This window comes from Equus caballus, chromosome 14 (assembly GCF_041296265.1).
Source record: "Equus caballus isolate H_3958 breed thoroughbred chromosome 14, TB-T2T, whole genome shotgun sequence".
Lineage (NCBI taxonomy): Eukaryota > Metazoa > Chordata > Mammalia > Perissodactyla > Equidae > Equus > Equus caballus.
In genome coordinates, this window is record NC_091697.1 from 24143768 (window position 1) to 24167310 (window position 23543).

Here is a 23543-nt window from a genome sequence, read left to right on the forward strand (position 1 = left end):
ACTCATTCTATACACAGTAACTGTGATCCCTGAACAAAACGAAAAACACCTATTTGACGATGCTAGAGTGTGTTCAAACGCAGGTAGAAACTGGAGGGGTTTGATCCTCGAAAGCAGCAGGCCACACTGGTACCTTGATACAGCATTTCCCCTGAGGACACCGTCTAGGTCAGGGGTGGGGCAGGAAAACTGGAGCACAAGCAAGAACCTGCAGTCTTACTGGCTTGAGGTATCAAAAGATGAAGCTCAGAGCTGCCAGAGCAGTTGGAAATTAAGAAGGAAAATCTCAAAAAGGAGGTGATGCAAAGGGGAGCCCCCAAACCTGTGTATAAATTCCTCTTAACTCCTTGGCTGATCCCTGACCCATGAATGTGCCCGGGAAAGGCCAAGGACTGGTGGAAAACACTCAGAAGGCTGAAAAAACAGAGCAGAGATTTCAGCAGCTGCCTACCCCTGCGGAAAGAAAATTTGGAGCCTAAAGTTAGAGGGGCTCAGTAAACACTTCAGGTTTTCCACGGAAACCCCAGAAGGGCCACATCTTCACAGAGAGCTCACTCTAATCTAAGGGCAAAACTGAAATAAATCTGCCTCAACAAAGTGTAAAATCAATCCTCCAAAAATTTAAGATGATCAATTAATAATTTAACTGCTTGTGAGAACAAAATGTATCCTTTTTCAGAGGAACAGAAAATCCAGAGTCTCGATCCTCTACAATATCTAGTACCGTAGTCCCCCTTATCCGTCGTTTTGCTTTCTGCAGTTTCAGTTACTGCGGTCAACCAAGGTCTGAAAATAACACTATGTCATCCACCTCATTTCATCCCATCGTGTAGACACTGTATCATCTCACACCATCACAAGAACAGAGGGTGAGCAGAGTACAATATTTTGAGAGAGCGCGCCCACATTCACATAACTTTTATTACACTATATTAATTGTTCTATTTTATTATTTATTGTTGTTAATCTCTTACTATGCCTAATTTATAAATTAAACTTTATTATAGGTATATGTATAGGAAAAAACAGTATCTATAAGGTCTGATACTATCTGAGGATTCAGGCATCCACTGGGGGTCCTGGAACATATCCCTCACATATAAGGGGGACTACTCTATTTAGTAAAAAACAGACACGCAGAAAAAAAGAAATGTGATCAACAGCCAAGGACAAAGGAATCACCAGAAACTGATTCCAAAATGACACAAATGTTGCAGTTAAAAGGTAATGACTTTAGGGGCTGGCCCTGGGGCCGAGTAGTTAAGTTCTCACGCTCTGCTGCAGGCGGCCCAGTGTTTCGTTGGTTCGAATCCTGGGCGCGGACATGGCACTGCTCATCAAACCATGCTGAGGCAGTGTCCCACATGCCACAACTAGAAGGACCCACAACAAAGAATATACAACTATGTACCGGGGGGCTTTGGGGAGAAAAAGGAAAAAACAAAACCTTAAAAAAAAAAAGAAAAAGCTAAGGACTTTAAAACAGCTCTTATACAACAAGGCTGGTTGGAAGATGGCAGCATAGGAGGATCCTGAGCTCCACTCCTCCCACAGACACAGCAAATCTACAACTACATGTGGAATAATTTCCTCAGAGGGAGATCTGGAAACTGGATGAAAAGAACCTCCATAACAAGGGACAACACCAAGAGGAGTGGAAGAGGCAGAGATACAGTCCTGCTGAGGAAAAGAGCACACCTGGCCACGGTGATTCACGGTCAGGAGTGATCTCAAAGGTAGGGAGCTTGTCCTGCAGGAGGGATTCAAGCTCCACATTAGATCCAGCACAGGAGACACAAGACCTGAAAACACCTGGCTTTGAAAACCAGCGGGGAACATGCCCAGGAAAACCAAAGAACTTCAGGAAAAAGAAAACCTGGTCTTAAAGGGCCCAGGCACAGACTCACTCAACTTGGAAATCAGCACAAAAACACCAGGTAGAAAAGTGCATAGCCCATTGGTAAAGGAGACTCACTTACTAAGCTTGGAGCGTCTCCCAGAGAAGCAGGAGGCAGTTAGGACACCCCTAAAAACTCTGAGACAGTGGTGGCAACCATTTTTGTGACCTAGTTCAGCTCTGCTGATATCAATGCTGGCAGGTGCCATTTGGGAATCCTCCCTTCAGCCTGTTAGTTGTGGATGGGGCAGCACCCCTCTAGGGCACCTGAGGCAGTCATGTGCAGCCAGGCAGCAGGGCCAACCCATGGGGGCTTGCCCTGCCTGCCCTGTCCACCAATGAGCCAGTAGCAGTTGCCCACAGCCTAGCAACCAGCTACACCAGGGGCGTTCCCTGCCCACAAGTGAGCTCACAGCAGTCCTGCACTACCAGAACTCACAGCCAGGAGTGTGCTCCTCCCAACAACACACCCACAGCAGCCACATGTGGCCAGGACTCGAAATCAGCAAGCCCACGGGCCAGCCCTGCCTACCTGCATGTCTGCAGCAATTGTGGTCTTGCCAAAACAGAAGAGCACACACAGCTCACAAAGGGGACACCCCTGGAACATTTGGCACAGATGATGAGAGGAAGCACACTGCTGGGCCGCAAAAGACATCTCCTAAATAAGACAACTTTTCCAAGATCAGGAGATGCAGCTGATCTACTTAATACATAGAAATAAGCACAGAGAAGTAGGAAAAATATTTGGAACATATTCCTCTGTCTCCTTAAAGGAACAAGACAAATACTCAAAAAAAAAAGAACTAAATAAAACAGTGATAAACAATCTACCTGATAAAGAGTACAAAGCAATGGTCATAACAATGTTTACCAAACTTGGGAGAGGAACAGATGAACAGAGTGAGAACGTCAGCAGGCTTAGAAAATATAAAAAAGAACCAACCGGAGTTGAAGAATACAACAATTGAAGTGAAAAATTCAACAGAGGGAGTTAACAGCGGAAGATAAGATCAGCAATCTGGAAGACAGAGTAGAGGAAATCACCCAAGCTGAAAAGAAAAAGGAATTAAAAATGCGGACAGTTTAAGGGACCTCTGCGACAAGATCAAGTGTACTAACATTTGCAATATAGGCATCCCAGGAAAAGAGAGAGACAAAGGGGCAGAGAACTTATTTGAAGAAATAATAGGGGGCTGGCCCTGCGGCTGAGTGGTTAAGTTTGTGCGCTCCACTTCAGTGGCCCGGGGTTTGCTGGTTTGGATCCTGGGTGCGGACATGGCACTGCTCATCAAGCCAAGCTGAGGCGGCGTCCCACATGCCACAGCTAGAAGGACCCACAGCTAAAAATACACAACTATGTACCAGGGGGCTTTGGGGAGAAAAAGGAAAAAAAAACAACAACAAAAAAGATGAAATAATAGCTGAAAACTTCCCTAACCTGGAGAAGGAAACAGACATCCAGGTACAAGAAACACAGAGAGTACCAAACAAGAGGAACCCAAGAGAAACACATAAGAACACATCATATTAAAATGTCAAGAATTAAAGATAAAGAGAGACTTTTAAAAGCTTCAAGAGAAAAGTAACAAGTTACATACAAAGGAATGCCCATGAGACTGACTTTTCAGTAGAAATTTTACAAGCTAGAAGGGAGTGGCATGATATATTCAAAACACTGAAAGGAAAAAATCTACAACTAAGAATACTCCACTCAGCAAGGTTATCATTCAAATGGAAGGAGAGAGAAGGAGTTTTCTAGACAAGCAAAAACTAAAGGAGTTCATCACCACTAAGCCGGCCTTACAAAAAAATGTTAAAAGGACTTCTTTAAGTGGAAAAGAAAAGGCAACAAATAGAAATAAGAAAATTATCAAAGAAAAATATCACTGGTAAAGGCAAATATACAGTAAAGGTAGTAGATCAACCACTTACAGAGCTGGTAGTATGAAAGTCAAAGACAAAAGTACTAAAATCATCTATATCTACAAGAAGAGGTTAAGGGATACACAAAATTAAAAGAAGTAAAATATGATGTCAAAAACATAAAACGTAGGGGTGGTAAAAAACGTGAGGTCAAACTGAAGAGACCATTAAATTAGTACAGACTGCTAAATACATAGGTTGTTACAGACTAACCTCATGGTAACCACAAACAAAAACCAATAGATACACAAAAAATGAAGAGAAAGGAACCCAAACATAACACTAAAGTCATCAAATCACAAGGGAAGAGAGCAGGGAAAGAAAAAAGGAACAGAGAACAACTACAAAAATATCTAGAAAACAATTAACAAAATAGCAGTAAGTACATACCCAGCAATAATTACCTTGAGCTTTCTCTCTTTTTTTCTTAGTGAATCTAGCTTAAGGTTTGTCAATTTTGTTGATCACTTCAAAGAAGCAGCTCTTAGTTTCACTGATCTCTTCTATTGTCTTTTTAGTCTCTATTTCATTTATTATCATTCTGATTGTAAATGGACTAAAGGCTCCAATCAAAAGACACAGGGTGGCTGAACGGCTGAAAAAAGCCCAAGACCAATATATATGTGCCACCTACAAGAGAAACACTTCAAATCTAAAGACACTCACACACCAGAAGTGAAGGGATGCAAAAAGATATTCCATGCAAATGGAAACAAAAAGAAAGCTGGGGTAGCAATACTTACATAAGACAAAATAGATTTTCAAACAGAAAGCCTAATAAAAGACAAAGAAGAGCATTTATCTAATGATAAAAGGAATGATCCAGAAGAGGATGTAACACTTGTAAATACCTATGCACCTAAATACATAAAGCAAATGTTAACAGACATAAAAGAAACTGATAGTAACACAATAATAGTAGGGGACTTTAGCACCCCACCTATGTCAATGGATAGATCATCCAGACAGAAAATTGATAAGGAAACACTGGCCTTAAATGACACATTAAACTACATGGACTTAATAGATATATACAGAACATTCCATCCAAAAACACCAGGGGGCCAGCCTGGTGGCTCAGCGGTTAAGTGTGCACGTTCTGCTTTGGCGACTCAGGCTTCACTGGTTTGGATCCCGGGTGCGAACATGGCACCACTTAGCACGCCATGCTGTGGTAGGCATCCCCCATATAAAGTGGAGGAAGATGGGCGTGGATGTGAGCTCAGGGCCAGTCTTCCTCGGCAAAAAAGGAGGAGGATTGGCAACAGATGTTAGCTCAGGGCTAATCTTCCTCAAAAAGTAAAATAAAATAAAATAAAATAAATTGTAAAAAAAATTTAAAAATTAAAAAAAAAAGAAGAAAAACAACAGAATACACATTCTTTTTGAATGCACATGGAACATTCTCCAGGATAGAGCACATGTTAGCCACAAAACAAGTCTCAATAATTTAAGAAGACTGAAATCATATCAAGCATCTTTTCTGACCACAATGGTATCAAACTAGAAATCAACTACAAGAAGAAAGCTGGAGAAGTCACAAATATGTGGGGAGTAAACAAAATGCTACTGAACAACTACTGGGTCAACAAAGAAATCAAAGGAGAAATTAAAAAGTACCCAGAGACAAATGAAAATATGACATACCAAAATCTATGGGATACAGCAAAAGTGCTACTAAAAAGGGAAGTTTATAGCATACACGCCTACCTCAAGAAACAAGGAAAATCTCAAATAAACAATCTAACATTACACCTAAAGGAACTAAACAAAGAAGGACAAAGCCTAAGATCAGTAGAGGGAAGAAAATAAACTAAATAGAGACTAAAAAGACAACAGAAGAGATCAATGAAACTAAGAGCTGGTTCTTCGAAGAGATCAACAAAATTGACAACCTTTATTTAGCTAGACTCACTAAGAAAAAAAGAGAACGCTCAAATAAATAAAATCAGAAATGAAAGGAGAAATTACAACAGATATCACCAGAAATACAAAGGATTATAAGAAAATGAAAAAAGCTTTTCCTATGAAAAGCTATGCGCCAACAAATTATATAACCTAGAAGAAATGGTTCAGTATTAACTCTCAGTAGACTATGAAAAGTTAAGAATGCATATTGCAATCTCTAGAACAACACTAAAAAGGAAAATACAAAAACGTATAGCTAAAAAGCCCTTAGAGGAATTAAAACAGAATACTAAAAATAGCCAATCTAAAATAAGGTATAAAAAGAAGAACAGAGGAATAAAAAACAGATGAGACAAACAGAAAACAACAAAACAGTGGACCCAAACCTAGGTATACTAATAATTACAGCAATTGCATAAGGAAAATCATTTGCCACTTGAAAGGCAAAAACATTCAGAATGGATAAAAAAGTAAGACCCAGCTATAGGCTGTCTGCAAAAAGGCACATTCTAAATATAAAGACAGGGATGCAATAAGCGTAAGAAAGGTGGTATGATTATTAATATCAGACAAAGTAAAAAACGAGTCAAGGAGTATTACCAAGGATAAACAGGGATATTTTATAATGATAAAAATGTCAATTCATCAAGACATAACAGTCATAAATGTGTATGCTCCTAATAACAGAGTTTCAAAACATATGAAACAAAAATGGAAAGAATTAAAAAGAGAAACAGAAAAATCCACAAGAACAGCTGATGATTTTAATACCCTCTCTCAGTAATTAATACAAGTCGACCAGAAAATTCAGTAAGGAAATAGATGATTTCAACTACCATGACCTGATTTTTATAGAACACAACACTCAACAACCACAAAACATACATTCTTTTCAAGTGCACACGATGGGCATCTACATAAACCGTATGATGGGCCATAAAATAAGTTCAAAAGATTGGAATCTTACAGAGTGTATCTTCTAGAAAAGCACCAAATATCTGGAAATTAAACACCACATTTCTAAAAATGAAAACACAGCATCATCAAAATTTGTAGGCTGTAGCTAAAGCAAAGCTTAGAGAGAATTTTATTCCATTAACTGCTTACATTTAAAAAGAACACAGGTTTGAAATCAATGATCTAAGTTTCCACTGCAAGAAGCTAGAAAAAGAGCAAATTAAGCCCAAAGTCAGGAGAAGGAAGGGAATAAGGAATAAAAGAAAATCTAAATAAATGGAGACAGAACCATGTTTATGATTAGAAGACTCAGTATTGTTAAAATGTCAGTTCTCTCCAATTTGATCTAGAGATTGAACACAATCCCAATTAAAATCTCAACAAGCTTTTCTTTTTTTAGAAACTAACAAGTTGATTCTAAAATTCATATGGCTATTTTAGAACAGCCAAGTAATTTTGAAGAACAAACATGGGGGACTTACGCTTCTTGATTTCAATACAAAGCTACAATATTCAAGAGAGTGTGGTATTGTCATAAAGCCAGACAGAGATCAATGAACAGGAGGGGTAGTCCAGAAACAGACTCACATATACATGGGCAAATCATTTTGAACAAAGATGCCAAAGTAATTTAATGGAGAAAGGAAAGTCTTTTCAGCCAATGGTGAAGCAACAACTGGGTATCTGTATTGGGAAAACAACAAAACAAAGCTTGACCCCACCATTCTAGCGCCTGTGGCCCTCGGAAGCGGTCACGCCTAACTGCCAAACTCTCTCCACTGCCAAGGCATTGTGCAAAGCCTTCAGGACCGAGTCCTTGCTTAGTAACAGGAACTAGGAGAACTAAGTTCAACAGGTCTCATTTCTTAGTTTACCTCAACTTTTGCCAGAAAAATTTTTTCCAAACCTCCCAGAACCATTTATTACGGCCCAAATTCTATCACCACTTGATCCAACTTCCTGTCCTTCCCTTTCTTCCAAACCCTTGCACTGTGTTTTCCATCACTTGCTCAACTGTCTGCCACTCACTCACACACTTCCCGTGTCGCCCACAGCTTCACTGAAACCTGGCTCCCCCAGAGGCTCTCTCAAGCGGAGAAGGCTTCTTGTTCTTGCATCAGCTAACTCAGGCTTTGGCAACGGGGTTAGCAACTTCCTTGCTCTCTCTGTGCTGCATCCAGACAATCTCTCCCATCCTTGTGGAAAACTGACCTCTTTGGGGTGTACGCCTGCTGATTTTACTACCCTCCCATCCCTTTTTACAGTCCAGTCACTTGCCCTTATTTAACAGTGGAGGCTCGAGGCTGCCCTTTTCTGGCTCTTCCTCATCTGTACACCTATGCTGGCACTCTCCAGATTTGGCCCTATCCTCTCGTCTCTTCTCTCTCCATCACTTCCCCTAGGGTAGGGTTTCTCAACCTCAGCACTATTGACATTAGGGGCCAAATTATTCTTTGCTGGGGGGAGTGCACTCTCCTGTGCAGTGGAGGATGGTCAGCAGCATGCCTGGCCTCTACCCACTGGATGCCAGCAGCAGCCCCAGTAGAGAATGACTGTCGGAGGAAATTGCATAATTCTCAGGGCCTCAATTCTCTCTCCCTATTTCCACTTTCCCACTTGACATCTTTTAGAAGTCTCACAGTATCTCAATCTTAGCATTACCCAAGTGAACTTTTATTTTGAAATTCATCCTAACCCAAGTCTCCATCTTAGGAAATGGTTCAAACCAGAAACCTGGGAGCCATCTGACTCCTCCCACATCCAATCTATTGGCAGGACCAATAAACTGTACCCCTCAATTACCTCTCAAATCTATGCACCTCGCTTCATCTTCACTACCATCACCCCAGACCAAACCACTGAGATTTCTCACCCTCATGAATCTAAGAACCTTCTAAATGGTGTCCCCGCTGCCACACTGGTCTCCAAGCAGTCTGTTCTCCACAGAGCAGCCACAGTGATCATCCCACCCAATCTCTCCTTTATTAAAAACCTGGAAAGATTTCCTATTCACTTTATATAAAACCTAAAGCCCTTACCCCAGCCCATAAAACCCGACACAACCTGGCCGCCCTGCCTAAATCCCAAACCTGCCACTCCCTGCCTCACCAGTAAACCCCAGTCACACAACTCTCCCAGAACATTCCAAGGTCCGGACCCCTCAGTGTCTCCGCATTTGCAAAGACCCTGACTGCAGTTCCCCCCATGGCTGACCCCTCCACAAACAGGCTTTCTGTAATCACCCTAAATAAATCTCTTTCTCTCTCCCACTGCCCCTATTGTTCTCTGTTCAATCGCAGCACCCATTTGGCCCTTTAAAGCACTTTCTCACTTTATTGCAACTTCAGAACGACTTGGCTGCTGCTGCTGTCAATCTGCTTGTTTGACTCCCCTCACTAGACGGTCAGCCCAGGAGGGCTGGGGTCTGGTTCCCTCCTGGATATCCAGGAACTGGCACAGAGTAGGTGTTCTATGAAATGCTTATTGGATGAATTCCAGGTGAAGGTGGATAACAAGCTGCGCAACAACCAACCAACCATAAATAAGAGAGACAAACAGAAAAACCCAATGAAAGGAACACATAAATTAGCTAAAACAACACACGGCTTCCTTTGGCTGTCCATGCGGGAGCTCTAAGCTGAAAGGAGCAAGGGCAGAAGGGCCTCACATTTCAGGAACAAGTTTAACTTGAGTTACCCACTGCTTTCCATTACTGTTGCCGCTGTTTCCTTTTATTAGCAGACATCACCAAATGAGATAGGAGACACACACACAAATTACCAATCTGTGGAGAGACAGAGACGGACATTCCACCTATACAAAATACATTTTCTGTCCTGAAGGAGCTTCAAAGCTAGAGGGAAGACAGAGACCACCAACCAGAAGGTCAACAGAAGGTCAAATAAAACACAGTGCTTCCACTGGCCAAGACAGGACAATCTGAACCAGCAAGGCCACTAATTATACTGGATTGAAACACATCAAATATGTTTAAATGTATCAGATCATAACGATACTTCCACAAAACAAAAATTGTTGTTCGCCTTTGGAAGATGCTGGGGAACCAATTCATTATTTTGAAAACTGGTAAGGAAAGAGAAAACCACATATATATCCTAGCTTTCCTTTATGAACTGTTTTCAGTTATCTGGATAACGAAATAGTTGATGAAGTAAATCTTTATTTATGGACATATTCTAGCTAATGAATAAACAAGAAATTTAAAAAACAGAACATCATTAATGATGTTAACAACTCAAAGAAAAATCAGACATTATGGGGCCCAGCCCCGTGATGCAGCGGTTAAGTTCTCATGTTCCGCTTCTCGGTGGCCTGGGGTTCACCGGTTCGGATCCCGGGTGTGGACATGGCACTGCTTGGCACGCCATGCTGTGGTAGGCGTCCCACATATAAATTAGAAGATGGGCACGGATGTTAGCTCGGGGCCAGGTTTCCTCAGTAAAAAAGAGGAGGACTGGCAGTAGTTAGCTCAGGGCTAATCTTCCTCAAAAAAAAGAAAAAGAAAAAGAAAAAGAAAAATCAGACATTATGTACCTCCTGATGAAAGCCTCAACAACATTTATGAAACAACGTACCAAAAAGCTGAACCTGAAAAGTGACCTAGCCCCTAGCTATGACTACCAACTTAGAGCAAACACAGAAGAAAGAAGAACATGTTAAATGACACCATGGTTATGCAATTAACAAGGACTAGACTCTGGAAAACTAAGGGGCAAACAACTCAGGTTTTTCTATTACAATATGCAAGAAAAAAAACAAAGAGATATGGCGAAGAAACCAATAAAGACAGACTTGGAAGACACATTCACCAATTGCAATGTGTGGTCTTTATGTGCATCTTCAGTGAAACAATAAATGTAAAATAAATAAAGAGACAACCAAGGAAATTTAATTATAGGATATTTGATGATATAAAGGAATTAACTTTTCTGTGTGTGATAATGGTATTGCGGTTATACTTGCAAAAAAGAATGATTATCTTTTAGAGATATATATTGCAATATTTATAGATAAACTGATATGTCTGGGGTTTGCCTCAAAATAATCTCAGGCAAAGGGGGAAAGTGTGTGGAGATGAGACAAGATGGGCCATGAGTTGAAAATTTTTGACAGTGGGTGACAGGCAAATGAAGGTTCATTATACTATTCTCTCTACTTTTGTAGAGAGCATACAGTAGGTCTTAAAAGTCCAAAAAAAAAAAGTTAAAAAAAAACCCCATATATGCTATAGTAAAGAGCATCCCAGAAACTGACCAGCTTGTGGCTACCTGGTTGGAAACCAAAGTGGAGGACCCTGGCCCTAGGAGGTGATCCTGTCCTGTGGCCAAACTGGTTCCAGAGCCAGGACCAAAGCAAGGCTGGGCTCAGCTGTGGATCTGCAAATTCCTGGACAAGTGGGCCAAAGTTCCTGTAGGCTGGGCAGGTCCTTGTGTGATGGCGAGTGTTAGGAGGCTGGAGGGGTGAGTGAGGGGGGGACTTGTTTAGGGTCACAGGGGTTTACGGGAATGAGTAGATGAGGGAACTTCTCTGGGAAGTGACTGGGGCTTCCCTGGCTCTTTATTTGTTTACCGCCTGTCTCCCCTCACTAAGGAGGGCAGGAAGATATGTCTGTTTTATTCATTCACTACTGTATATCCAGTGCCTGGTACACAGTATACTCTAAATACATACATTACGTGAATGCATTCTAATCAGGCCCAACAAAATACATGCTACAACAGCCTTGTAAGTAAACTGTGCTTACAAGTAACATACAGTTTTTTGAATCAAAATAATTTACTAAAAAAAAAATCACTGGTAATGTTACTTTACATTTTTCTTGTCCTTCGTACGTTTTTACACACAGCATCTTATGTAAAAACTCACAAAGCCATTGTACAACGTAATCAGACCAAATATTATTCACCCCAGCAGAACAAAGTCACTACTTCTTTTTCTATATCACTCTGCTGGTAAGATTTATAATTAGTCAAGTTCTACAAACACAGCACATTTTCCAAAAAGGAAATGTATCTTCACAATACAAAATTTCTAATTTACCTTGAAGATGATGTGAGTTTTGTGACTCTGGGTAAGCCACAACATAATTCGACATTAAAAACTGACTTAAGACCAAGAGAAAGTATAGAAATAGTGACTAATAGGATTGTATGCTTAAGAAACAAAAGTGATTCTGGTTCTACTGGCAGAGATCCTGATTTATTCAGAGCTCAAACAAGTTATGCCCCATGGAATCAAATCTTAAACTAGAACAAACTGGAAAGAGAAAAAAATTGCCACAAACAGAAGGCTATTTAAAAGTCCATGAATGCATTTCAAAACATGACTTTGTTTAGGAAATACAAAGTCTCTTTGGGTGTGTCTTACTTCAAAAGAGGTGTTTTAAGAAAATATATTTACTAGTGCCAAACAGTGAAGCTTTCTTTGAATTTCAAATTTAATTTCTTATAGAATCTCACTCCTTTGTGGAATAAGGTATGTAAAATATTTGGTGTTAGAATTCCACTCATATGTTTCAGGCAAATATTTTGCTAAACAGAATATATGATCAGGTTTCAAAGAAACAAAATGAAAAAATAATTTCATAGTCTGTACTACCCAACTCATTTCCCCACAAAATGGCCTCCAAAAGCATCTAATGTTGGAACACTGTACTACCTTTATTAACACACTGATGACACTACTGATCCACTGTCAACAGAGCAGTCGCCAGCCCTGTGGGACAAAGGAAAGAATGGCCTAAAATCCAGAAGCAAGAGGTAAGGGTTCATGGAGTTCTCAATCGAGTCACTGGGACTCAAAGGGAAATAATTTCCAACCAAGTCCAAATATTCATTTTACGCTTGAAAATTAAAAATGAGGCTAATTGGAAAGGTTTTTTCCTCTTTGTTTTAAAGAGAATATCATAAAAATTAACCAAATTTCAAAGATGATGGAGGACCAGAAAGTTACAAAACATCTCTGTTCCGTCTCAGTTTAATCTCAGGTCGTTCTTCTGTGTGACCATTTTCTCTTTTTTAAGACCTCACCACCAACCTTACTGCTCATGCCGCAGAGAGCTTCAAAAAAATAAAAACAAAGGCCTTTTCAATCACAGGACCATTCCCTGGCTCCTGGATGGACACAGAGCTCCCTTGTTCGGATTTCTACGGGAGATTCAGTAGGACAGGCTGGTGTTCAGTCACCCTTACTAAAAGGATGAGTTCTTATGATGCATGTACTTCTCATTTACTCTTCAGAGATGAACACGGCTGGTATAAGAGTTCCCTTCACATGTCACCTGTCAGACACCCATTCTGGAGGCTGAGCTATCACCTGAAAAAGCCTCTCTTACCTCTCCAACCAGAAGAAAGGCTAAAGAAGCCCAGTGGAGAAAGCCTCATCATCTAAGCCCCAGCGCCGAAGCAGCCAAACACCACCATCACCGCTCAGCAAAGCTTGTACAGTGGATTATGATTCAGCTGTAAATTCTCAAACCTGCTCTTAAACACGTGACTGAATGATGGGCCAGACAGCCAAAATTCATGGTAATAACTCTGTCAGGGTAGATTTTGATCCAGGCCAAGAACTAGAATTGGCTCATCCCCACATTCTTCAAAAAACCTTAGTGAAAAGCCCCAAGATATAAGAAATTCATAGACTCAGAGTCACAGAGAGCCATGGCCTTTCACCACAGGAATAGAATTGCTGCTTCCTACCTCATTCGGGCATTAAACAATAGTTTGGCCAACACCAATACTCTCCATAGAAGGTGGCCTTGGGAAACTAGAAAGCTTTCTTCTAGAAAAGAGAACCACTGGTTCAAAACTCTAAAAAGAAATCCCTAAAAGGATACATTTAATGGCATGTGAAATATACTTCAATTAAAAGAAAAAGGAAAAAAAGAAATCGTAAGGCCTTTGAATACCCTGAAGTGGTTTTCTCCATGAACTGATTAATACCGTTTTTTCTGGAGCTTGACTCATTCCATTCTTCAGAGCTGAAACCATCTTTAAAACAGTTCAACTGCAGTTCTGCCATTGCTGATGCTCATGAGGATAAAGAATAGTATTCCAAAAATGTGTTAAGCAGTTACCTTACATATCCCAAATAGTTTTCATTCAATGGTTTATATAAACTATATAATCTTTTCAAGTAGATGCTAATTATCATACTTTGACATAGTGTACAGTGAATTGTTTAAAAAAGTAATCCTTACTGTACTTGATTACAATTCTAACTCAACTTCTGTTCACCAAATAAACAAAAAACTCACAATAAAGAAGGCTTTATTCAAACACATGGATAAAGAGAAGAGATTAGTGGCTACCAGAGGGGAAGGGGGTGGGAGGGTTTGCAAAAGAGGTAAAGGGGCACATATGTACGGTGACGGATAAAAATTAGACAACTGGTGGTGAGCACAATGCAGTCCACACAGAAAGTGATACATAATAATGTACACCTGAAATTACACAATGTTATAAACCAATATGACCTCAATAAAATAACTGGGAAAAAAAAAAGAATGGCTTTACTGGCTTCCTAGTGAGATATTTAAGTGAAATGAGCAGGCCTAAATACTTCACAAGAGAAAAATATAAAGTAGTGCAATGACCATTTCCAGCTGATTATAAGCTTTAAATTTATGCCAAATAAATCACACTTGTAATACCAGAAGAACAAAGCATCTGCACAGTTCTTATGTAAATATACTGAACATACGAAAAGTGTGCTATTTCCAGCTCTAGGACATGATTTCTAGCTGTTACATGAGGGACACGCTCCAATGAAACAAAAGTGTAAAGCTGCACATCAGTCATGCTCCACTGATCTAATTTTCAATCACACACATTACAAATACAAAGAGTAACTGCTTATTATGCCAGGATAAAACTACTTATAAGAGAAACATACTTACAAGAGATAGCAGCAAACTGAACAGGTCACCAACATGGTGATGATAACTCTAAAAAAAAAAAAGAAAAATGCAAACATCATTAGATAACCAGCAAACTACGCAGACATGGTTGAAATCTCCTCCCCATGTTATCAAACTGGCAAGGACGGTGCACCAAGAAAACGGATCTGAATCTGTTCAAACACGGGCAGACTGCAGTGGGCCCCGGGGGCACTAGGTAGAAGTTTAAGAACGTAACTAACATTTGTATTTAAAGGGATGTGTATTGGGGCCAGCGGGGGAGGCGGGGCGAGAGAGTGCATAGTGGTAAAGTTCGTGCACTCCACTTCAGCAGCCCAGGGCTTGTGGGCCCAGTTCCTGGGCGCAGACCTACATACTGCTCATAAAGCCATGCTGCAGCAGCGTCCCACATACAAAATAGAGGAAGACTGGTAACAGATGTTAGCTCAGGGCCAGTCTTCCTCACCAAAAATAAATAAATAAATAAAATAAAGGGATGTGTATTGATGCCACAGGTTAGAGGTCTAATCCAAACCCATCTGAAACTGAACAGAAAAGGCTGCAGCGACAATCAGTTTTGACTTCCAAGGAATGACCCTCTTTGGTAGTATTCTCTGTAACGAATACACTTCTAAAAATATGACTCCCTAGCCTTGACCTCTCCCCATCTCCATTCCTGTCTGAAAACAGTTAAACTTGGATCTCTAATCAGCTGAATTTCAACATTTCTAAAATTTAACTCTCTTCCCATTTCTCTTTGCAGAGGCTCTCTTTATGAATCTCTGACTCCCCAGCAGCAGCTCTGCCATCTCCACCCAGCCTACCCAGCCTCAAATCCGTCACATTTTGCTCATCCCTTCTCTGCACCCTCAGTCACCAAACGCTGTGGATCAGTCCTCTGAAGCATCTCTCCCTATGTGGATTTCTTCCTTTCTATTCCACTGTTAGCACTCAAATTCGTCAGGTTTGCCTGGCTCAACTAACTGTGTGAATATTCAAAACTTTCTTCCTTCTCCTTCATTCTTTCCACCATCATCTCGGATTAATCTTTCTAAAATGTTCTTTTCATCACAGCACTCTGCAGCTTAACACCTTTTAATGCCCCCCATCATCCACAGGAGTAATTTCCAAAGAGGGGTCTCCACATCCCACGGAGTAAGCAAGACTATCTCCTAGAACGCAAGAAGCAAATATCAGAACTCCTATTTATTTTTTGACCCATCCTGTAGAAGTTCTGTGTGTATTTTATGTGGCTAATGTATTGGCATATTTACTCATTCAACAGATTTTCACTGAGTGTCCAGTATGCACCAGGCTCTGGGGAGAGGGTAGTGAACAAAACGGATGAAAACCCCCACCCTCCCAAAGTTTACACCAGAGTGGGGGAGACAGACAACAAACAAGATGAACAATAAACAAACAACAACTACCTCTCTGTCTATGGTCGGTAGCCAGATTGTCCTTAAGGGCTGATGGAGAAAATAAAGCAGGAAAGACGAATAAGGGAGTTGGAGGGTGGAGTTGCAATTTTAAAGAGGGTGGTCAGGAAAGGACTCGCTGCGGAGGTGGCACGTGAGCAACACGGAGGTGAGGGAGTGTTCCAGGCAAGGGACTAGGAAGGGCAAAGGCTCCAGGGGAGAGGGGACCTGGCATTCAAAGGGGAAGAGGCCTGTGTGGCTGAGCAGAGCAGGCAGAGCCCAGTAGGTGACGTAAGAGGCACACTGCAGTCCCTGAAAGGAAAGGGGAAGGTATTTGGAGGGATTTGAGGGGAGAAGCGACAAACCCTAACTCCAAATCTATTGGGATCTTGACGCTGGGCGGAAATAGACTGGGGGAAGAGGGGCAAAGGGAAAAACAGAGAACCAGTTAGGGGGAAATCGCAATCACCCGATGGACCAGGCTGGTAGCCGCGCAGGTCATGAGAACTGGTCAGAATGGATATATTTTGAAGGCCGATTCTTCAAAACAGAACTTTTACATTATGCTTATAATACGTAAATAACTATGTATGAGGTTTGTGCTAAAAGCTTTGACAGGTGCACAATAGATCTGTTTGATTTACAGAATCAAGTCCAGCTCCTCACTTGCAGTCAAGTCCCTCCACGCACGCTCCTCACCTCTCTCTACTCTCAAACAGCAGCTCTTCATTCCTGAACACAGGTGCCCTCACAGTCCCCTCCCCCCTACAGGTTTATCATTCTCCATTCCAAGCTTTTGCTCATCTTCCTTCAGTCCCTTGTCCTAAACTGGAATCCCTCGTCTGTCTTCTGTCTTCCTCAAAGGGCCATCTCAGCGCTGAAACAGCCGAGGCTCCGTTGTACTACCTGCTTAACAGTTTCTTATCAAAAGCTCCCTCACTGAAATAGCGGCTCTGAATGTCCTGCTGCTTAGGTAATGCTCGCTGAAGGACTTAGAAGAGTCACCATGACTGCGATTTATTTGCAAACAGTTCAGCAAAACTGTCTGTGTGTATATGTGTACATATAGGTGTGCATGTGTACATACAGGCGTATATGTATACACACACGTATTCATGGACAAAGCAAATGTGAACGTTACCAACTATTGAATGGAGGAGCTGGTGTACAGCGCTTGTACTCCTCTTTCTACTGTGCTGTATGTTTGAAAACCTGGAGCTGACTAAACTCCTGGCACCCGTCCCGGTGCTCCAGCCCACCCCTCCCCAACACCGAGCACACAGGGAGCCCCCTGAGAAAGCCTGAAGTGTTTAGAGAATCTGTGGATTCCTAAAGAGAAGAGAGGGACATCACGGAAAACAGGACTGGTCAGCAAAGCTGGTTCCAGGCACAGACCAGGTTTTACCTGCCCTTTTCAGCTGCAAGCAAGAGCGAGCGAGAGGGGCTGGATCAGAAGAGCTCTGGCTCTGGCCCGTTCTTCTCCCTGCCTCACCCCGTTTTCTGCATTGACGCACAGGGGTCTCACAGGGAGGGGACCGAACCTCAGTCTCCCTTCTTCCCCGCTCACACAGAACCTTTACTTATCGCTTTAAAGAAGATGTTTCTAATCCTTCAAATCAGAAATGCTCTCAGAAATTAAAAATTCATCATAGTCCTTGAAGCAATTCAGCTCCGTTGTGTATTTAAAAAAAAAATTGATTTGCAGTCTTTTCAGGAGGTAAAGGGGAACTGGTACTAATATTTCCATTTTACTTGGAGGAAATGGGAACATGGAAAAGTTAACTAAACCGTCCAAGGTCACAGGGATCAGAAGCAAGGAGCAGTGTTTCTCAAAGTGTAACACAGTAACTCCTAGGAGACACTCTGTGTTTTAAGACCTGCTCAATCCTGCCAAGAGCAGGAAATGCAAGGATGGGAGTGGGGGCTGTGAATGAGACCCGGATAATATTTCACCAGCAGGTCAAATACCTGAATCATGACACTAGGGCTGGAAACGGAGGGGCTCACATAATACAGGAGGGGTTTCACAACCCTGGATAATAGTAGTGGCATCAGGCCCCAAGGCTGGGTATGGTGGACCCCAAATCAGGTGGATTGGAGCCTTTAAGAAAGGAGTGGTCAATGCCACCAGCGCATTAATAAATGCTTTTCTGAGTATGAAGGCTGGAAAGGCAGACAGTACAGTAACGAAACAGCTGAAGACAGAAACACAACAAAGAAGTACTTTGCTGTTCTCTAACTCCAGTAGGAGAAAAAAGTCTGAAGAAGTGAAATTTGGTTAATACAAATTAGTTTAATAACCCCAGAATTCTGACACTCTCCATCATCTATTATAGGTTGGAGACATGAGCACATATTACTGCTGTTACGGGGGGAGGAGAGTAAAGGAGGACCAAATGCTACCCTAGAAACTCATCTACCATTTTTCCTTTTGAAACAAATTATGATTTACTTTTAAGCTACACAGAAGTAATAGGTCTAATATAAGGTTATTCCAGAGGGCAGAAGGGGCTCAGGGCACAAAATATTAAGGAAATAATAGCCTTTTCTTCCTTTAATAAAGCTAATAGAATTATCCACTCAATAGATATGTGAGTGCCTACTGCGCAGGCAAAGCACTGTGAAGCCACCAATTAGTTTCAAAGAATAAAGCAAAAGATGGTGTTTCTGACAAACTGAGACTTCGGTCTAAGTTTCACCACCCCCCGCCCCGATCTTGTGCTGAGAAAACATGACTAAAAGGCAAAAGAGGAACCAGAAAGAGGGTGTTCCAAAGCCCCTCTGAAGATAAAGGTCTATTTCATACTACAATAAAAAGTCTACTTACAGAACAAATAAAGCTCCATTTAACAAAGAAGTCTGGGGAAAAGTGTCTTTCTTAACCCGTCGTTCTAAGAACTTGTTACACTCCCTACGCGGGCGGGAGCGCCCTCCGACAGGTATGACGCAGGGCTTTCTCAACAATACCTCCTGCTGTGCCGTAATTAATCTCGCTTTAGATCAGGCCCCAAGGACCTCCTGGCGCCCACTAGATACAAGGCCTGGGCTCAGCGTCGTTGCACAAGCTTGTCCTGTGCAACTGCGACAACATGTGGAGGCAGAGAGGGCAACTTCTGCTTTATTTATTGGATCCTTTCCTTTAAGTTTAGACAAATGAGGCCTCACTCGGGTGGAGGGGCAGGGCTAAACGGGGAAAAGTCGTCTAGGGACGAACCCCGACTTCTCCTAGGGTCGCTAAAGAGCCATTTCCGACTGCACGCTCCCCACACATGACCATGATGAGAAAAAACCCCCCTAGAACTCCTTCCCCAGCGGGTCCAGGAGGTCCCCTGAGCACACTTGGGCCGGGGACACTGACGCTGCTGCGACCACGAAGTCGGGGTGCCGCACGGGGGTCGGGGCCTGACTCTAGAGTGGGGGCCACGCCAGCAAGGTCGCCCCCGCCCCCGGCCGGCCGGTCCTCCCCGCGCGTCCCTCGCACACTCACCCCCGGTTGGGACCCTTAGGGATGAACCAGGGCACCAAGAAGCCGACGAAGCCCCAGAAGACGCTCATCACGATGAGAGGCACCGTGAGGCCGCTGTACGCCATGGTCGCTGCCCCAGCCGCCAGCCCCTGCCCGGCGGCCTCACTCCGGTCCCACCCGGAAGTGTCAACACCGGGCCGCGTGACCTGCGCGCGCAAGGCCCCGCCTCCCGCGCCCCACGTGACCCGAGCGCCGACTCCACCCCCGGCGCTGAGAGACAGAGCCCCGCCCCCACCTGGCCGGTCTCGGGTCTGCAGCTCCTTCGGGGGACGTCGCTCATCCCCGAGCGCCGGAGCTAAGGGTCAAGTCATGGGGGACTCAGCAAAGTTTTCTGATAAGAACATGGCCCTTTTAGTAAGAGAATGTAGTTATTTACAGCTTTATCGTCTTTTTATGCAACAGACAGATATGGAGAACTTATCAATAGTTAAGTTACTCTCCTGAATTCCTGTATGTCAGGCACTGGGCTGTGAGCTTGAAGTGCTGGAGCTGATCGAACACTTCACTACAGCCTATGAGGTAGTTATAATTATTATCCCCACTTTGCAGTTGCAAAAAACAGGCCTAGGGAGGAGGTCGAGGATCTTGCCCACAGTCACACAGCTAGTTAGTGGTAGAGCCAGGATTCAACCTGAGGGTGTGATATTCCAGATCAGTGCTCTTACTACTACACTACTGTATATTTTGTGCACTGTGCCAGGTTCTGGGGTTACAGAAATCAATGAGATCCCCCTCGGAGTTCACAGGCTGGTGAGGAGATGGACTCGCCACCAGGCCGCTGAGTGCAGTGTGAAGGTAGAGTGGACCAGAGTGCACAGCTTCCCACCCCAGCCGGTCCTGAGCTGAGCCTTGAAAGCAGTAGAAGTTAACCAGAGTAGTAAGGAAAAGGTAAACATGACATTTCTAATGCTTGCCAAGGATTTTCGCACATGTTAATGATAGTTTGTGACAACCTTGAAACAGAGGAGGAAACCAAATCTCAGGTTAGGAGCTTGATAAAGCTCACCGACAGAAGCAAGATGGAAACATCTATAAACTAAATGCAGCGTGCTTTACCATGGACTGCAGTGTCCCTGCGATAGTCACATTTCCTTACCTTGAATGACTTCTTGATTTCTTTCTTCACCAATAGGATGGATTCCTGGATTAAATGAGAAGTTGGACTAATAATCTTTAACATCTGTAGCGACTCTTAAACATGATTCCAAGCCTTTACTGACCAACAAGGTGGGAAACTAGTCATCTTTGCGCTCATACTGCTGCCCCAAAGACTCAGCGTCCGCAGAAATTCCATTGTCCTTAAGTTCCAGTCCAAGCCCTGCCGTTTCCAAGGCCTGTTTCACCCCGTTCATGCGTCTCCTGTGTCCTTGTACTGATGTGTGTGTGTGTATCTTAACCAACCCTCTACCAGAGGGCAAACTCCTTGAGAACAGGCACTGTTTTAACTGATCTCTGCTCCTTAGGAGCACTTTATACATAAAATGTCCTCAATAAACACATGTACAACTGAATTGAATAGTTAAGAAAGGGTGAGACCAGCCAGAGCTAAATTAGAGAAAATAGTTTGCTCCTGCTTTCTTCCCATTCCTTTTTTTAAATTTATTTTTAATTGTGGTAAAATATACATACAATAAAATTGACCATCTTAACCATTTTTAAGTGTACTGTCCAGTAGTGTTAAATATATTCATATATGCACCTAATGTCAGAACTTTTCATACCCACTAAGCAACCACCATTCTTCCTTCCCCTAGCACCTGGCAACCACCATTCTACTTTCTGTTTCTGTAAGCCTGACTATTCTAGATTCCTGGTATAAGTGGAATCATACGGCATTTGTCTTTTTGTGGCCGGCTTAGTTCACTTAGCATAATGTCCTCAAGGTTCATCCATGTTGTAGCGTGTGTCAGAATTTCCTGCCTTTTTAAGGCCTAACAATATTCCACTGTATGATATACCACATTTCGTTTCTCCATTCATCTGTCAATGGATATTTGGGTTGCTTCCACCTTTTGGTTATTGTGAATTTTTTCCCGTTTCTTAAATAAATGCAAATATTTGAAGTTGATCTAAGTTAAGTCTAACTTTTGTTTCACCGTCTCAGCAGCATCTTTGAGATGTTAGGGAGCACAGGGATGATACCAGTTCTGTCTAAATCTGTTCCATCCTCTGGGAAATGAGAAAAATCCTGAATCTCAGTGTTATATTTCTGGGCTGGTATTGGTCAATAGCTCCCTCTATCAGTCAGCCTGTCAAAAACATTTTATCACATGGCCCAAATGAAAACTGGGAGAGAAGGAGAGAAACTGGGATTCAGTGGCCCACCGAATGGAGAAATATTCTTTGTCTTCAAGGCACTCAAAGTCTACTTCAGGAAATAAATCCGAGTCTGGGCAGTGTGCTCCGCGGACCCCTGGGGAGTCCCTGACTCTCCCAGCAAGGCTGTGAGGGCCTCCTTTTCTACCTACCAATCTGTGTGAGGCTGAGTTTTCTTCCTGTGCTTCCCTCAAAACAACATATTGCAACAGACTGAAGGCAGAAGCATTATAAGAATCCATCTGTCTTCTATCAAGCCAGACATTAAGGAATTTTATAAAAATGTAATGCATCACTCTTCTTGCTACATTTTTTGTTTTGTTTTGGAAAAGATGGTTATTTTCCATAAAAATGTTATTTCTAGGGGAGTGGCCCGGTAGTGTGGTCAAGTTCACATGCTCCACTTTGGTGGCCTGGGGTTTGTGGGTTCAGATCCAGGGTGCAGACCTACACAGCATGGCCACCAACAAGTGGTGTAGATCCATGCCCAGGAACCGAACCAGGGCCGCCAAAGCAGAGCGTCCCAAACCGAACTAGGCCACTAGGCCACAGGGCTGGCCCCAAGACTAGCTGTTTTAACTGACAAACTGGGATTTGAATGTCAGTCTTCATAGCTCCCATTCTTCCCACAAAACCATGCTGCCTCTCCTATTTCAAGTAGTAAGTCAACAAAAAACCCTAAGTTATGCACTACTTAACAAGAAGAGACCTTAGAAAACCTGCTCTAGACTCAGCTGCCTTCCTACTAGTGACAGGCTAGGGCGTGGCTGATTTCATTATTTCTGATGGACAAAGAATATTTTATTTATTATTTGTGTGCACTTATACTGTAATTATGGCATTCAGGCAATAAACCAATCTTATATAGTTGTTTAAATTTGAACGATGTGCTTTCCTCACAAAGACTTCTTCATGGGTCAAACTTTTAGAGAACACCCGATCCTATATGCATAGACCATTTCTGGGAGGATACAAAAGAAGCTGGGAACAGGGACTGCTTCTGGGGAGAACGGAGTGACTAAGAGTCAAGGTGACAAGGAAACTTAGTTTTCACTGTATGCCATTTTTAGGTTGTACCATATATAAGTGTCACTAATATTAAAAACCCCCTAATTTAAAAGAACGGTGGATAAAGACCGGAGCCACCAGCAGATGGGAACTGCTCACTGCCTGCAGCAGCAGCGGAGTGTGGCGGACTCCGGGTTAGAGTTTTGTCTGGGTCCCGGAAGATTCAATTCCTTGCCTGCCCAGCTCACACTGAACGCTCTGTGCTGAGCACCTCATGCCTGAGCGCCATATGAAAGCAGACATTCAGAAGCAGTTATCTGAGGTTAAAAAGTTTGGAGTCTTCCCAAAATAGCACAAGGGGACTCACTCAAGTGAATGGACCTCTGCAAATTTGATGAAAAGGTCAGTAGGAAACTGCTTAATTCAGTCATTCCAGGAAACATGTTCAAACCCCAGGGCCTGAAGCTTGACAAGCAGGCCCACCCTCTGGCATTCTCCAGTTCCCATTTCCTTCACAGCCCAAACACAATACTGCTGCCCTTAAATCCTTCCCTTCATTCAAGAACCAGCATTTGTCTGAACTCCCTTCAGAAACACTTCTCCCTCTGTTCTTGCAAGCAAACCCACTGCCAATCTCCTCTGAAAGACAATAGCTAGAATTTGCTGAGC

The 23543-nt window shown here is 42.6% G+C and overlaps 1 protein-coding gene and 1 long non-coding RNA gene across 2 annotated transcripts in view; one reads left to right on the forward strand and one right to left on the reverse strand.

Annotated features, from left to right (window-relative positions):
- ATP6V0E1 (ATPase H+ transporting V0 subunit e1) overlaps positions 1-19749 on the reverse strand; it is a 35128-nt gene extending 15379 nt beyond the window's left edge. The window contains exons 1-2 of the mRNA XM_023617229.2: positions 19512-19749; positions 14607-14654 (exon numbers count right to left, since the gene is read on the reverse strand). Coding sequence (XP_023472997.1) covers positions 14607-14654; positions 19512-19615 — 152 coding nt within the window. The 5' untranslated portion in view covers positions 19616-19749. The remainder of the gene's footprint in view (positions 1-14606; positions 14655-19511) is intronic.
- A 27-nt stretch (positions 19750-19776) lies between these two features.
- Positions 19777-21061, forward strand: LOC111767728 (uncharacterized). Its single transcript, XR_011424996.1, has 2 exons — positions 19777-19904; positions 20683-21061. It is a non-coding gene; the product is annotated as an uncharacterized lncRNA (long non-coding RNA).
- Positions 21062-23543: the final 2482 nt, after the last annotated feature.